This window comes from Physella acuta, unplaced genomic scaffold (assembly GCF_028476545.2).
Source record: "Physella acuta isolate Inbredline_101_S28 unplaced genomic scaffold, ASM2847654v3 ptg000240l, whole genome shotgun sequence".
Lineage (NCBI taxonomy): Eukaryota > Metazoa > Mollusca > Gastropoda > Physidae > Physella > Physella acuta.
Window position 1 is genome coordinate 226,655 of NW_026731759.1, and position 13,696 is coordinate 240,350.

General features: G+C 42.5%; 1 protein-coding gene across 6 annotated transcripts in view; it reads left to right on the plus strand.

Annotated features, from left to right (window-relative positions):
* Positions 1-12,821, plus strand: part of LOC131938280 (ribitol-5-phosphate xylosyltransferase 1) — a 76,998-nt gene extending 64,177 nt beyond the window's left edge. For 4 of the 6 annotated variants that reach the window (XM_059296250.1, XM_059296251.1, XM_059296254.1 and 1 more), the window contains exons 4-7: positions 3,897-3,996; positions 8,255-8,560; positions 10,174-10,344; positions 11,735-12,821. In XM_059296250.1, the coding sequence (XP_059152233.1) occupies positions 3,897-3,996; positions 8,255-8,560; positions 10,174-10,344; positions 11,735-12,197 (1,040 nt within the window). In that variant the 3' untranslated portion in view covers positions 12,198-12,821. The remainder of the gene's footprint in view (positions 1-3,896; positions 3,997-8,254; positions 8,561-10,173; positions 10,345-11,734) is intronic. The other 2 variants (XM_059296252.1, XM_059296253.1) reach the window with 2 other exon arrangements.
* Positions 12,822-13,696: the final 875 nt, after the last annotated feature.

Consider the following 13,696-nt stretch of genomic DNA (forward strand, 5'->3'; position numbering starts at 1 on the left):
TTACCTTACACTCGTGTACCAACCCATTCTGTGCCCGTGTTTAAGTTACCTTACACTCGTGTACCAACCCATTCTGTGCCCGTGTTTAAGTTACCTTACACTCGTGTACCAACCCATTCTGTGCCCGTGTTAAAGTTACCTCACACTCGTGTACCAACCCATTCTGTGCCCGTGTTAAAGTTACCTCACACTCGTGTACCAACCCATTCTGTGCCCGTGTTAAAGTTACCTCACACTCGTGTACCAACCCATTCTGTGCCCGTGTTAAAGTTACCTCACACTCGTGTACCAACCCATTCTGTGCCCGTGTTTAAGTTACCTCACACTCGTGTACCAACCCATTCTGTGCTCGTGTTAAAGTTACCTCACACTCGTGTACCAACCCATTCTGTGCCCGTGTTAAAGTTACCTTTCACGTGTGTACCAACCCATTCTGTGCCCGTGTTAAAGTTACCTCACACTCGTGTACCAACCCATTCTGTGCCCGTGTTAAAATTACCTCACGATCGTGTACCAACCCATTCTGTACTCGTGTTAAAGTTACCTCACACTCGTGTACCAACCCATTCTGTGCCCGTGTTAAAGTTACCTCACACTCGTGTACCAACCCATTCTGTACCCGTGTTTAAGTTACCTTACACTCGTGTACCAACCCATTCTGTGCCCGTGTTAAAGTTACCTCACACTCGTGTACCAACCCATTCTGTGCCCGTGTTAAAGTTACCTCACACTCGTGTACCAACCCATTCTGTGCCCATGTTTAAGTTACCTTACACGTGTGTACCAACCCATTCTGTGCTCGTGTTTAAGTTACCTCACACTCGTGTACCAACCCATTCTGTGCCCGTGTTAAAGTTGTGTACCAACCCATTCTGTGCCCGTGTTAAAGTTACCTTACACTCGTGTACCAACCCATTCTGTGCCCGTGTTAAAGTTACCTTACACTCGTGTACCAACCCATTCTGTGCCCGTGTTTAAGTTACCTCACACGTGTGTACCAACCCATTCTGTGCCGTGTTTAAGTTACCTCACACTCGTGTACCAACCCATTCTGTGCCCGTGTTAAAGTTACCTCACACTCGTGTACCAACCCATTCTGTGCCCGTGTTAAAGTTACCTCACACTCGTGTACCAACCCATTCTGTGCCCGTGTTAAAGTTACCTTACACTCGTGTACCAACCCATTCTGTGCCCGTGTTTAAGTTACCTTACACGTGTGTACCAACCCATTCTGTGCCCATGTTAAAGTTACCTCACACTCGTGTACCAACCCATTCTGTGCCCGTGTTTAAGTTACCTCACACTCGTGTACCAACCCATTCTGTACCCGTGTTAAAGTTACCTTACACTCGTGTACCAACCCATTCTGTACTCGTGTTTAAGTTACCTCACACTCGTGTACCAACCCATTCTGTGCCCATGTTTAAGTTACCTAACACGTGTGTACCAACCCATTCTGTGCCCGTGTTTAAGTTACCTTACATGTGTGTACCAACCCATTCTGTGCTCGTGTTTAAGTTACCTTACACGTGTTTACCAACCCATTCTGTGCTCGTGTTTAAGTTACCTCACACTCGTGTACCAACCCATTCTGTGCCCATGTTAAAGTTACCTCACACTCGTGTACCAACCCATTCTGTGCCCGTGTTAAAGTTACCTCACACTCGTGTACCAACCCATTCTGTGCCCATGTTAAAGTTACCTCACACTCGTGTACCAACCCATTGTATGTGTTGTGTGCTACAGAAACAATCGTACTGCGTTGGTTCGTGGTGCCAGATTGTTCCGGAAAGGTTTCATCTTTTCTAACGCGTTAATTAGCGTATCCCCCTCAACCCATACAAATCACAAGGGATTAGCGAGCATCGCGAGGGGGAAAAATGGCTTCGAGATTTTTTCTTGCTTTAATAAATAACACAGATAATTTATTATCTTAATCATTTAGATCATTCTGTTAATTTTTTTTTTGCAAATGTAATTTTTTTTTTAGTGAGCTAATAATTTGAAGCTTACAATTCCCAAAAGTCTGAAATGGAATGTCATCTATGCACCATCTTGATTGGAATGTTTGATTGTTGAGTGGGCTGCTACATGGGAGGGGGGGGGAGGGAGTTCACACAGTGTTGGCTTCATTTAGACTAATTATTGTCTTTCTACGTGCAATGTATCGTTTGATTAGTGGTCAGTTGGTCATTGAGACTTGTGGTCAGTTGGTCATTGAGGCTTGTGGTCAGTTGGTCATTGAGGCTTGTGGTCAGTTGGTCATTGAGGCTTGTGGTCAGTTGGTCATTGAGATCTGTGGTCAGTTGGTCAATGAGGCATGTGGTCAGTTGGTCATTGAGGCTTGTGGTCAGTTGGTCATTGAGGCTTGTGGTCAGTTGGTCATTGAGGCTTGTGGTCAGTTGGTCATTGAGATCTGTGGTCAGTTGGTCAATGAGGCATGTGATCAGTTGGTCATTGAGGCTTGTGGTCAGTTGGTCATTGAGGCTTGTGGTCAGTTGGTCATTGAGGCTTGTGGTCAGTTGGTCATTGAGATCTGTGGTCAGTTGGTCAATGAGGCATGTGGTCAGTTGGTCATTGAGGCTTGTGGTCAGTTGGTCATTGAGGCTTGTGGTCAGTTGGTCATTGAGGCTTGTGGTCAGTTGGTCATTGAGGCTTGTGATCAGTTGGTCACTGAGACCTAACACCACTCTGATACTAACACCTTAACTCTAAAATCCACCACACCTAACACCACTCTGATACTAACACCTTAACCCTAACACCCGCCACAACTAACACCACTCTGATACTAACACCTTAACCCTAACATCCACCACAGTTAACACCACCCTGATACTAACACCTTAACCCTAACATCCACCACAGTTAACACCACCCTGATACTAACACCTTAACCCTAACATCCACCACACCTAACACCACCCTGATACTAACACCTTAATCATAATACTCGCCATGTCGCCTAATGAGAAAGTACCAAACTCCGAGTGTCTTCTGTGCCCCCCCCCACACACACACACAACTTAACCTAATCGATATATCTAACCCCCCCCCCCTACCACAGCATTGATCCGCTGAATAAATAAACCACATTAGAATCAACAGACCATCTTCAGCCAATAGATAAATGATATTTCTTTTTTTTTAATAACTTAAATAAGTTGTGTACTTGAATGTACAGTTTACTAGCGTTTATCTGTTACAGCTTTCAGATCTAGCGCCAGTAAATAATGTTTGTGCTACTAGCGCCAGTAAATGATGTTTGTGCTACTAGCGCCAGTAAATAATGTTTGTGCTATTAGCGCCAGTAAATGATGTTTGTGCTACTATCGCCATTGAACGATGTTTGCTAATGCAATTAGAAACAAATGATGTTCACTTGTACAAAAAGCACTAATACTTTTTTTAATATAAGACACATTTTTTAATTAAAACAACTTCAAGATAACTCATTAGCACGTGTAATGTCACTTTAAGTCATCTTTATTATGTCATTTGTCACTTGAAAAATAATAATGTCACTTTCAATTATGTCTTCTGTCACTTAAAAAAATAACTTATGTCACTCCAATCGATATGTGTGTATGTATGTCAGGCTACCAGCCCACTTGTATGAAAGGTTGTACATGTATGTATGTATGTCTACCTGTCAAGCTACCAGCCCACCTCTATGAAAGGTTGTACATGTATGTATGTATGTATGTATGTATGTATGTATGTATGTATGTATGTATGTATGTATGTATGTATGTATGTATGTATGTATGTATGTATGTATGTATGTATGTATGTATGTATGTATGTATGTATGTGTGTATGTGTGTGTGTATGTATGTGTGTATGCCCACCTGTATGAAAGGTTACCTGACCTAAGCTACCGTCTCTGTCTGTAGGTCTCTACCTGTGGGAGCACGTACTGACTGGAACTCTGGAGAATCGCATGAACGGTGTCTGGAGCTACGGCCACAAGACGATTGGTTCCATCCACTTCAGGTCAGTCGCATAGGTCAGGCTAGCGGTTGTCCGATCTGTAGGTCACCTGCAAACAGGTCCAGTCTATAGGTCAACCATCCTCGTCTTGCTGCCAGTGTCTATCATAAAGTGACATTTAGAACATATACTCGTTTTATTTAAATTTTATTAAAATAGTAAAGAGAAAAAGTATCGCCAGGACGGCAGTTTTCTATCTTTTGTGTTATCGTCCCACACTGGTCGAGTTCTATGGTGTGTTGTGTGAGTAAGTGAGTGAGTGGAGGGTGAGTGAGTGTAAGTGGGTGAGTAAGTGTGTGTGGGGGTGAGTGAGTGAGGGAGCTAGTGATTGATTGAGTGAGTGAATGGATGAGTAAGAGAACTCATTCATGTTATCAAGGTTCACGTTGAACTGTGTGATTGTGTATGATAAGTGTGATGTTGTATTAACCAACCGATCTCTTTATCTCTAAATATATACTCCATAACACCAGGCTAGGCCATTAACCCCCCCCCCCCCTCCACGATATATTCCTTCCTCTCAACACTGCGATTACTCCCTGTCATAATCCATCTCGCTGGCACCAAATCACCATCAAAAACTGACCAATCAGTGCCCTTGTTAGATCCCGACCAGGCCATATCAGTTGTCGCCATAACGTGCCGCCTGAGTGGGCCCCAACGAATGAAGTGAGGCCGTGTTTCCGCTTGCTGCCCCCGGTTAGTGCACTAATCTCTGGCTTTAGGACCAGCAAAATTCTACACCTTGCTGCCCCCAGTTAGTGCACTAATCTCTGGCTTTAGGGCCAGCAAGATTCTACACCTTGCCCGGATGTCATAGATCTCTAGTTAAGGTTAAGATCAGTGCTGGACTAGCTTTTTCCTTTATCAATCATCACTCCTTATGTTAACTGTGTGTGTTTGTTGAAACGAGTCTTTATAATATGTATATATGTAATAGCCTGTAAACAAAGACTATAAATTATAAGCTTTATATATATATATGTATATATGTATATATATATATATATATATATATATATATATATATATGTATATATATATATATATATATGTATATATATATATATATATAAATATATATATATATATATATATATATATATATATATATATATATATATATATACATATATATATATATATATATATATATATATATATATATATATATATATATATATATACTTCTTTGCTCATAATTGTATTATTGAAGGTGATTTCCTCCAATATAATTAAGTATCACGTATCCACATTTGGACCGTATCGCCAGCCAGCTTTTCTTTTAGGATTTGCTTCCATAGCCTTTGTCCAACCTAGAGCAAACTAGAAGGCAGCAGTTGTTTGATTTTGGAGTTTTCTCTTCTAGATGAGTTACTGTCCCTGGCTATCGAGTCTCATCTGTCCGGGGGTTCGAACTCTAGACTTTTGGAGTGAGCAATCCTATCAGTTTGACTGACGCCTGCCAAAATTTGGGTTATATGTAGGTGAACAGCTGTACTAGAGTAGTTCATGATCTGGGCTAGTCCAGTGGGGGTCAACATAGAGCAGCCTGTATGGACGCCCGCAGTGTTTTTTCCAGACTTTTTTCTTCTGGGTGGGGGGGGGGGCACCTGAAATGTTCGGGGGGGGGGGGCGGACTAAATTTTCCGGGGGAGGGACACTTTTAAAATTATACGTTTTCTATACAAATTCCATTTCGTGCGGGGGGGATGATTTCTGTAAGAAACACTGGACGCCCGTTCCCCACTGACTGACTAGATGGAGGGACCGACTAAATGACAACAGTAACCAAGTGCCGGTCACTCTGATAAACGAGCCAACAAAAAGTCGGTAGATTGTCTCCCCCTGGTTATGATTCCATTTGCCGGCGTCCGATCGATGCCATGTCTAAGCTAAATTATCAGACGATCGTCCTGACCAGGCGACCAGTCTGATTGCTGCTGGACACGCAGACGACCACCCTCCACCGCAGACGTCAACACACGAGGAAGTCCTGTTGCATTCACTCTGGTTTTGCTTGTGGTAATAGGGTGGGGGGGGGGGGGGTTAAACCCACCTCAAAGTGGTTTTTTTCTTTTCCTTTTAGAAGTGCTTGATCAGAGTTAGAATGCTGGTAACTATGAGGTAACTATGAGGTAACTATGACATACGAAACTGGTAGATCTGGCATCGTACACCAGCATCTAGAGTCGATACGACACGCCTGCTAGAGTCCCTACACTGGGGGGGGGGGGGGGGGATGAGGCCACACCCCCATACATTTGTCGTCCAAAGATTTGGTTTCATTTTTCTACTGACCACCTACTGACCACGCCATGGGACGGATAGAACCCGAGACAAAATGATCAATTAGTTAATGAAAACTTCCAGCAGCTGTTGCGGCACAGTTGTCTTCGTCGTGGGAAATCGTTTTTCCCGCCGTCTGCTTTGTTGAGGGCACGATGTGGTATTACCAGACGTCTCTCGGCTCGCTCTTCACATCGGCGTGTCTGAGTGATTTCCTTACACTTGTGTCTGATAGATTTCCTTACACTTGTGTCTGATAGATTTCCTTACACTTGTGTCTGATAGTTTTCCTTACACTTGTGTCTCATAGATTTTCTTACACTTATGCCTTTTCATTTCCTATCTAAAATAGCGTGAAAGGCGGATAACTCGTATTTCTTCTCTTGGGTTACGGATCTTCTTGGTTTTCTGTTTTAGTTTATTGTAAATCACTACAGGATGGACATATGATGTCTACAAGTCCTAGTGATACCAGGGAGCCAATCATGTTCTGCCTTATCTAATTATCTAACGATCTAATTCACAAAAAGCTAAGTCGATATGGTATATATTGAGTTTTGTTGAAATTTACAAAGAAAAAAGTCTTTACACCATAAAATAACGTCTAAAGATGCTTAAGTGTTTCGTTATTCTTTCTGTACCTCCCACCCCCTTTCATACACCTCAAATTCCGACCTCCCCTCTCCCCCTATATCCTTTTATCCACCAAGTGTGGCATCAATGAGGAACCCACTCACCTCTACCTTCTCCAGTTGCACTCACATAATTGACCACAAGTATTACCGATAGACCTACTTTAAAAGGTTTCCCACTTTAAAACGTATTAGTAAACTCTACCTAATATTATGTGGGATGGTGTGGTTGAATGGTAGAGCGATAGACCTACTTTAAAAGGTTTCCCACTTCAAAACGTATTAGTAAACTCTACCTAATATTATGTGGGATGGTGTGGTTGAATGGTAGAGCGTTGGACTTCTAACCCGAAACTCTCGAGTTCAGATCTCGGGCTCGAGTCCATACGACGTCCCTGCGCCCACCCAGCTCTGACTCGCGTTAAGGAAAGTAAAGCGCTGATCACAGCACCAGGCGAACTTTCCATTTGCCACATAGACTGTAAGGTTCAAAAGGTTACTCTAATGTTGTACCTACCATTGAATGAGATGACTATTGACCACAACAAGAACGTTGCTGGTTCTATTTGTTTGTGTGTTGTACAGCTACTGTCTGTTTGATTTGCTGCATTAAGTTGTAGTCAACACGACAAACCTCTTACAATCCACGCGATTTATTTTCTCCCTTTTTTTACCCTTTCCTCTTAATCCAACCTCCCCGTCCTACAGGCCACACCCCCACCGGCAGCTACTGAAGGCAGCTTCAAGTATGTGGAGAGGTCGGTGACTCCGGCAAGTTTCCCCTGAAATAAGTGCCTTGATAAACAAGGAGCTCTTTTATTTGTGTGGCGACACTCGGAGAGTGACTTCCCCTGCTAGTCTGCCATTTCTAGCTCGTCAATCACCCGGTGAAAGGTCACTTTTGTGTCCCGGGTAAATCTAAACGGCTGTATCGGAATCTACCCCATAAAGGCGATCATCTACCGATTACATCTCGAGTTGCTGAAAATAATTGTGACCTTCACGCAACTCGTGTTGATTTAGTCAAAGGTTTATATTTCGTAAGGTGTAAAAGACAGTTTAGAAGAACGAAATAAAATAGCTGAGCTTTCTAACTCAGTTATGAAACTTGTAATCGTGACTCACCTCAGCACAACTGTTGATTGTCACACCCGTTCTCTGTGGCATATTCTTCTATTTCAAACACACGCACACTCACACACCGAATATAAACACACGCACACACACACCGCATATAAACACACACACACACACACCGAATATAAACACACACACACACACCGAATACAAACCCACGCTGACATCTCACCTGACACCCCCCCCCCTGTTCTTGTCTCCAGGTTCCGCACAGGTCCAGGTCTGGTGCCAGACAAAGTTCCCAGGGACACGGAGAACGTGCTGCTGGTTCTCAACGGCCGTGAGCCGGCCAAGGTGTCCAGCAGCCGGCTGTGGCTGGACCTCTTGACCACCCTGCCACGGCTCCACGGCGCCGGGGCCGTTCTGCTGGGGGATGAGGGCTGCGACAACTCCTGGATCCAGCCCTACATGAGCTACAGGGGCGGGCCGCTCAAGTTCGTCTTCCTGGTCTACGACAGTCCAGAGGTGGACAATGTCCATTTCTTCCAGTGGCCCCTGGGAGTGGCAACGTAAGTCTTTGTTTTAAGTTGTGACATGTGCCCAACTTGTCCCACTGACTTGTGTCCAACTTGTCCCAGTGACTTGTGTCCAACTTGTCCCCGTCACTTGTGTCCAACTTGTCCCACTGACTTGTGTTCAACATGTCCCAGTGACTTGTGTCCAACTTGTCCCAGTGACTTGTGTCCAACTTGTCCCACTGACTTGTGCCCAACTTGTCCCAGTGACTTGTGTCCAACTTGTCCCCGTCACTTGTGTCCAACTTGTCCCACTGACTTGTGTTCAACTTGTCTCAGTGACTTGTGTTCAACTTGTCCCAGTGACTTGTGTTCAACTTGTCCCAGTGACTTGTGTTCAACTTGTCCCAGTGACATGTGCCCAACTTGTCCCAGTGACATGTACCCAACTTGTCCCAGTGACTTGTGTTCAACTTGTCCCAGTGACTTGTGCCCAACTTGTCCCAGTAACTTGTGTTCAACTTGTCCCAGTGACTTGTGTCCAACTTGTCCCCATCACTTGTGTCCAACTTGTCCCAGTGACTTGTACCCAACTTGTCCAGTGACTTGTGCCCAACTTGTCCAGTGACTTGTGCCCAACTTGTCCAGTGACTTGTGCCCAACTTGTCCAGTGACTTGTGTCCAACTTGTCCCAGTGACATGTACCCAACTTGTCCCAGTGACTTGTGTTCAACTTGTCCCAGTGACTTGTGCCCAACTTGTCCCAGTAACTTGTACCCAACTTGTCCAGTGACTTGTGCCCAACTTGTCCAGTGACTTGTGCCCAACTTGTCCAGTAACTTGTACCCAACTTGTCCAGTGACTTGTGTTCAACTTGTCCCAGTGACATGTGCCCAACTTGTCCCAGTGACATGTACCCAACTTGTCCCAGTGACTTGTGCCCAACTTGTCCCAGTGACTTGTGCCCAACTTGTCCCAGTAACTTGTACCCAACTTGTCCAGTGACTTGTGTTCAACTTGTCCCAGTGACTTGTGCCCAACTTGTCCCAGTGTCTTGTACCCAACTTATCCAGTGACTTGTGTTCAACTTGTCCCAGTGACTTGTGCCCAACTTGTCCCAGTGACTTGTATCCAACTTGTCTCTGTGACTTGTGCCCAACTTGTCCCTGTGACTTGTGCCCAACTTGTCCCAGTGTCTTGTACCCAACTTATCCAGTGACTTGTGTTCAACTTGTCCCAGTGACTTGTGCCCAACTTGTCCCAGTGACTTGTATCCAACTTGTCTCTGTGACTTGTGTTCAACTTGTCCCAGTGACTTGTGCCCAACTTGTCCCAGTAACTTGTACCCAACTTGTCCAGTGACTTGTGCCCAACTTGTCCAGTGACTTGTGCCCAACTTGTCCCAGTGACTTGTGCCCAACTTGTCCAGTGACTTGTGCCCAACTTGTCCCAGTGTCTTGTACCCAACTTATCCAGTGACTTGTGTTCAACTTGTCCCAGTGACATGTACCCAACTTGTTCCAGTGACTTGTATTCAACTTGTCCCAGTGACTTGTGCCCAACTTGTCCCTGTGACTTGTGCCCAACTTGTCCCAGTGACATGTACCCAACATGTCCTAGTGACTTGTGCCCAACTTGTCCAGTGACTTGTTTAATCTTGTACCCAGCTACAGAGATTTCCCCACCATAGAGAGCACTGACCTGCCCCTCCACAACAAAAGAAAATATCTCTTCAACTTCCTGGGCACCATCTACAAGAACTCGTCTAGAGAGCACCTGCTGTCTGCCATCAATGGGAGCAGCTACAGGAACCTCGGCTACGTCCAGGCTAGGATGGAGTGAGTACAGACATTTTGTTAGCTAACACACTGGCACATTTCTTGTCTCAACACTGGCACATTTCTTGTCACAACACAACACTGGCACATTTCTTGTCTCAACACAACACTGGCACATTTCTTGTCTCAACACAACACTGGCACATTGGTAGTTCAACACAACACTGGCACATTTCTTGTCTCAACACAACACTGGCACATTTCTTGTCTCAACACAACACTGGCACATTTCTTGTCTCAACACAACACTGGCACATTTCTTGTCTCAACACAACACTGGCACATTTCTTGTCTCAACACAACACTGGCACATTTCTTGTCTCAACACAACACTGGCACATTTGTAGTTCAACACTGGCACATTTGTAGTTCAACACAACACTCGCACATGTCTTGTCTTAAAGTTTGGAATTCTGCACTAAATAGAAGAAAAAAAAATTACTTTAATATGAAAGTGTATCATGAATTTGTAAACTTATCATGAAGTTGTAGAAGTATCATGTGAGTTGTATACATCAGTGTCAACTTAGACAGATTCTAGACCTTGACTTTTTCTGTGTATCAAGTATTTTGACGTAGGTGTGATATGATTTTTTCAAACAGAATTTACTTGCCAGCCAATGTTTCATAAATACCACAGCTGATGAAGGCTGTCATCATTAGAGAATTAAATGTCATTAAAAAAATTAGGAACCTGTTAAAAAATAAAATAGTTAATGGCCTTAATTAATTGTTTCCATTAGGTTGGTTGTTTTTTTTCATATTTCAAATGATTTCCTTGGCCTGTCAAATCAATACTGAGGGTAAAAATCCATTAGTATTTTGTCGACCTAAAAGAGAAAGGAAATTTTAGCCTCAGTGATGCTTACAATTATAGATACATCACTTCCAGCATTTGTGATCAAGTTGATTAATTAATTAGGCCTACAAAATGTCCATATCTGTTGTCTAATTAATTAATGACACTATGTGAAACAATTTACTATATACATAATAATAAACATTTGTAGTCTTAATAATCAATTGATTAAATACATAATGTCTTATTAATTAATGACTTAATGACCACCATTATCTTGTCTAATTAATTTATGTCATAATGTCCATCATTATCTTATCTAATTAATTAATGACTTAATGCCCACCTTTATCTTGCCTAATTAACTAATTACTTAATGCCCACCATTATCTTGTCTAATTAATTAATGACTTAATGTCCACCTTTATCTTGCCTAATTAACTAATTACTTAATGCCCACCATTATCTTGTCTAATTAATTAATGACTTAATGTCCACCTTTATCTTGCCTAATTAACTAATTACTTAATGCCCACAATTATCTTGTCTAATTAACTAATGACTTAATGCCCACCATTATGTCTACACCAGGTGGCTGCCCCAAGAGACTGATGAAACCCGCACTGAATACATCCAGGTCCTGTCCAACAGTGACCTGACCTTGAACCCTGCAGGCATCAACACCGAGTGCTATCGCATCTACGAGTCCATGGCCTTGGGATCTGTTCCAGTTCTGGAGGACGTCATGACACCTGGCAGGTGTGGTCATGTGACCGCAGGTGTCAGTAGCTTATCTGGAGCGCCAGGTAAAGCGAGAAAAATATTCCCTGCCCCTCTGAGACTCCTGAAAGAGTTTGAGGCCCCTGTGCTGTATGTCAAGAACTGGACCACTGACCTGGGCCCACTGCTCCAGCGCGAGGCCTCACTGAGTGACCTTGACCGCAGCAAGCGGAGAGAAGAACTGGTGCACTGGTACAGCCAGTTTAGGTCATCCATGAGGGACAGGCTGGTCAGTGTTATATCAGACAAGTTTTTTAGTCCAGCTCTAAGGTAGCATCTGCTGGTGGATTATCTCACTACAGGTGGATTATCTCACTACAGGTGGATTATCTCACTACAGGTGGATTATCTCACTACAGGCTGGTCAGTGTTATATCACACAAGTTTTTTAGCCCAGCTCTAAGGTAGCATCTGCTGGTGGATTATCTCACTACAGGTGGATTCATTATCTCACTCCAGGTGGATTATCTCACTACAGGTGGATTCATTATCTCACTACAGGTGGATTATCTCACTACAGGTGGATTCATTATCTCACTACAGGTGGATTATCTCACTACATGTGGATTCATTATCTCACTCCAGGTGGATTCATTATCTCATGCTATCAACAGCCGGATTATTTCACTGCATCCACAGGTGAATAAATCATTATCAGATGGACTTCCATGAAATAATTATCTCCCCCCACACAGATACATGAACCAATTATTTATTGAAACAGTTCTATAAGTGTACATGTAAACACATGTTGAATGGAGTCACCTTGCTGGTCAGTCTAATTTTGGAGGCTTCCATAAATAGTCAAATAAGTTGATGGGAATGGGGAGAGATTGTGCATTTTTAAACATTAAATTATATTTTTAAAATCAAATCAAAAGATAAAATGCTGATTTTCAAGCTTATGAAGTGTTTTATGTTTAAAAAATATTTAAGGGCTTGTCAAATAACACTGATTTTTTTTTAGAAGAATGGTGTGGTGGTTTTTATAATGATTTTAATTTAGAGTGTAAAAACATAGCCATTGAGTTTATTGAGGGTTGTTGTTGTTTTGTTTTTTTTGTCATTCAGTTCAATATTTTGTCTTGTTTATGTAAAATAAATTTATCTACCGGTTATCTTTTCGTTTAAGATATTGTGTTGACCAAAGAATTTACACTGTATTTTTGTCTTAGTGCCATGCTGTAGTTTGAGTGAAAGAATATTTGGGGCTAGAAATTGTATTTCAGCTTTTTAAAAAATACAAGAACAACAACTCCATGTGCACATTGAATGAATGATGGCCCTTTACTTCAAATCGTCATACATTTGTAAAAAACAGAAGCTATAGTTTTACAACTTTGATATTGAAATATTCATGTAGAAAATTTAATATTGACATGAAAATATATGTGATGGAAAAATGTGAACTGCCTTGAAACTGGGTAAAAATGTGATTACAGTGTAAATATAAAGACCAGTGGTTGTTTCATAAACAACTTTCTCAGTGTTGATGTAGCCAGGAATTACTGCCAGGTTGGAGTGTTATTTATTGCGGATTACCTCATTCCTAATTACTTGATGAGTGTCAGCACAGATACATTGCATTTATAATATATGTTAATTTATTCTGTAATGTCATTTAAAACAGACTGGTCCTGACCTAACTTGGATGAATGAATTTGTTGTGTAGACTTTGAGATCTGATTGGCTGGGCTAGATAGTTGTTGTATACTGTCTTCATTGAATGATTTACTGGTGATGTTACCACTGACTGTTTTTAATGGGAGTACA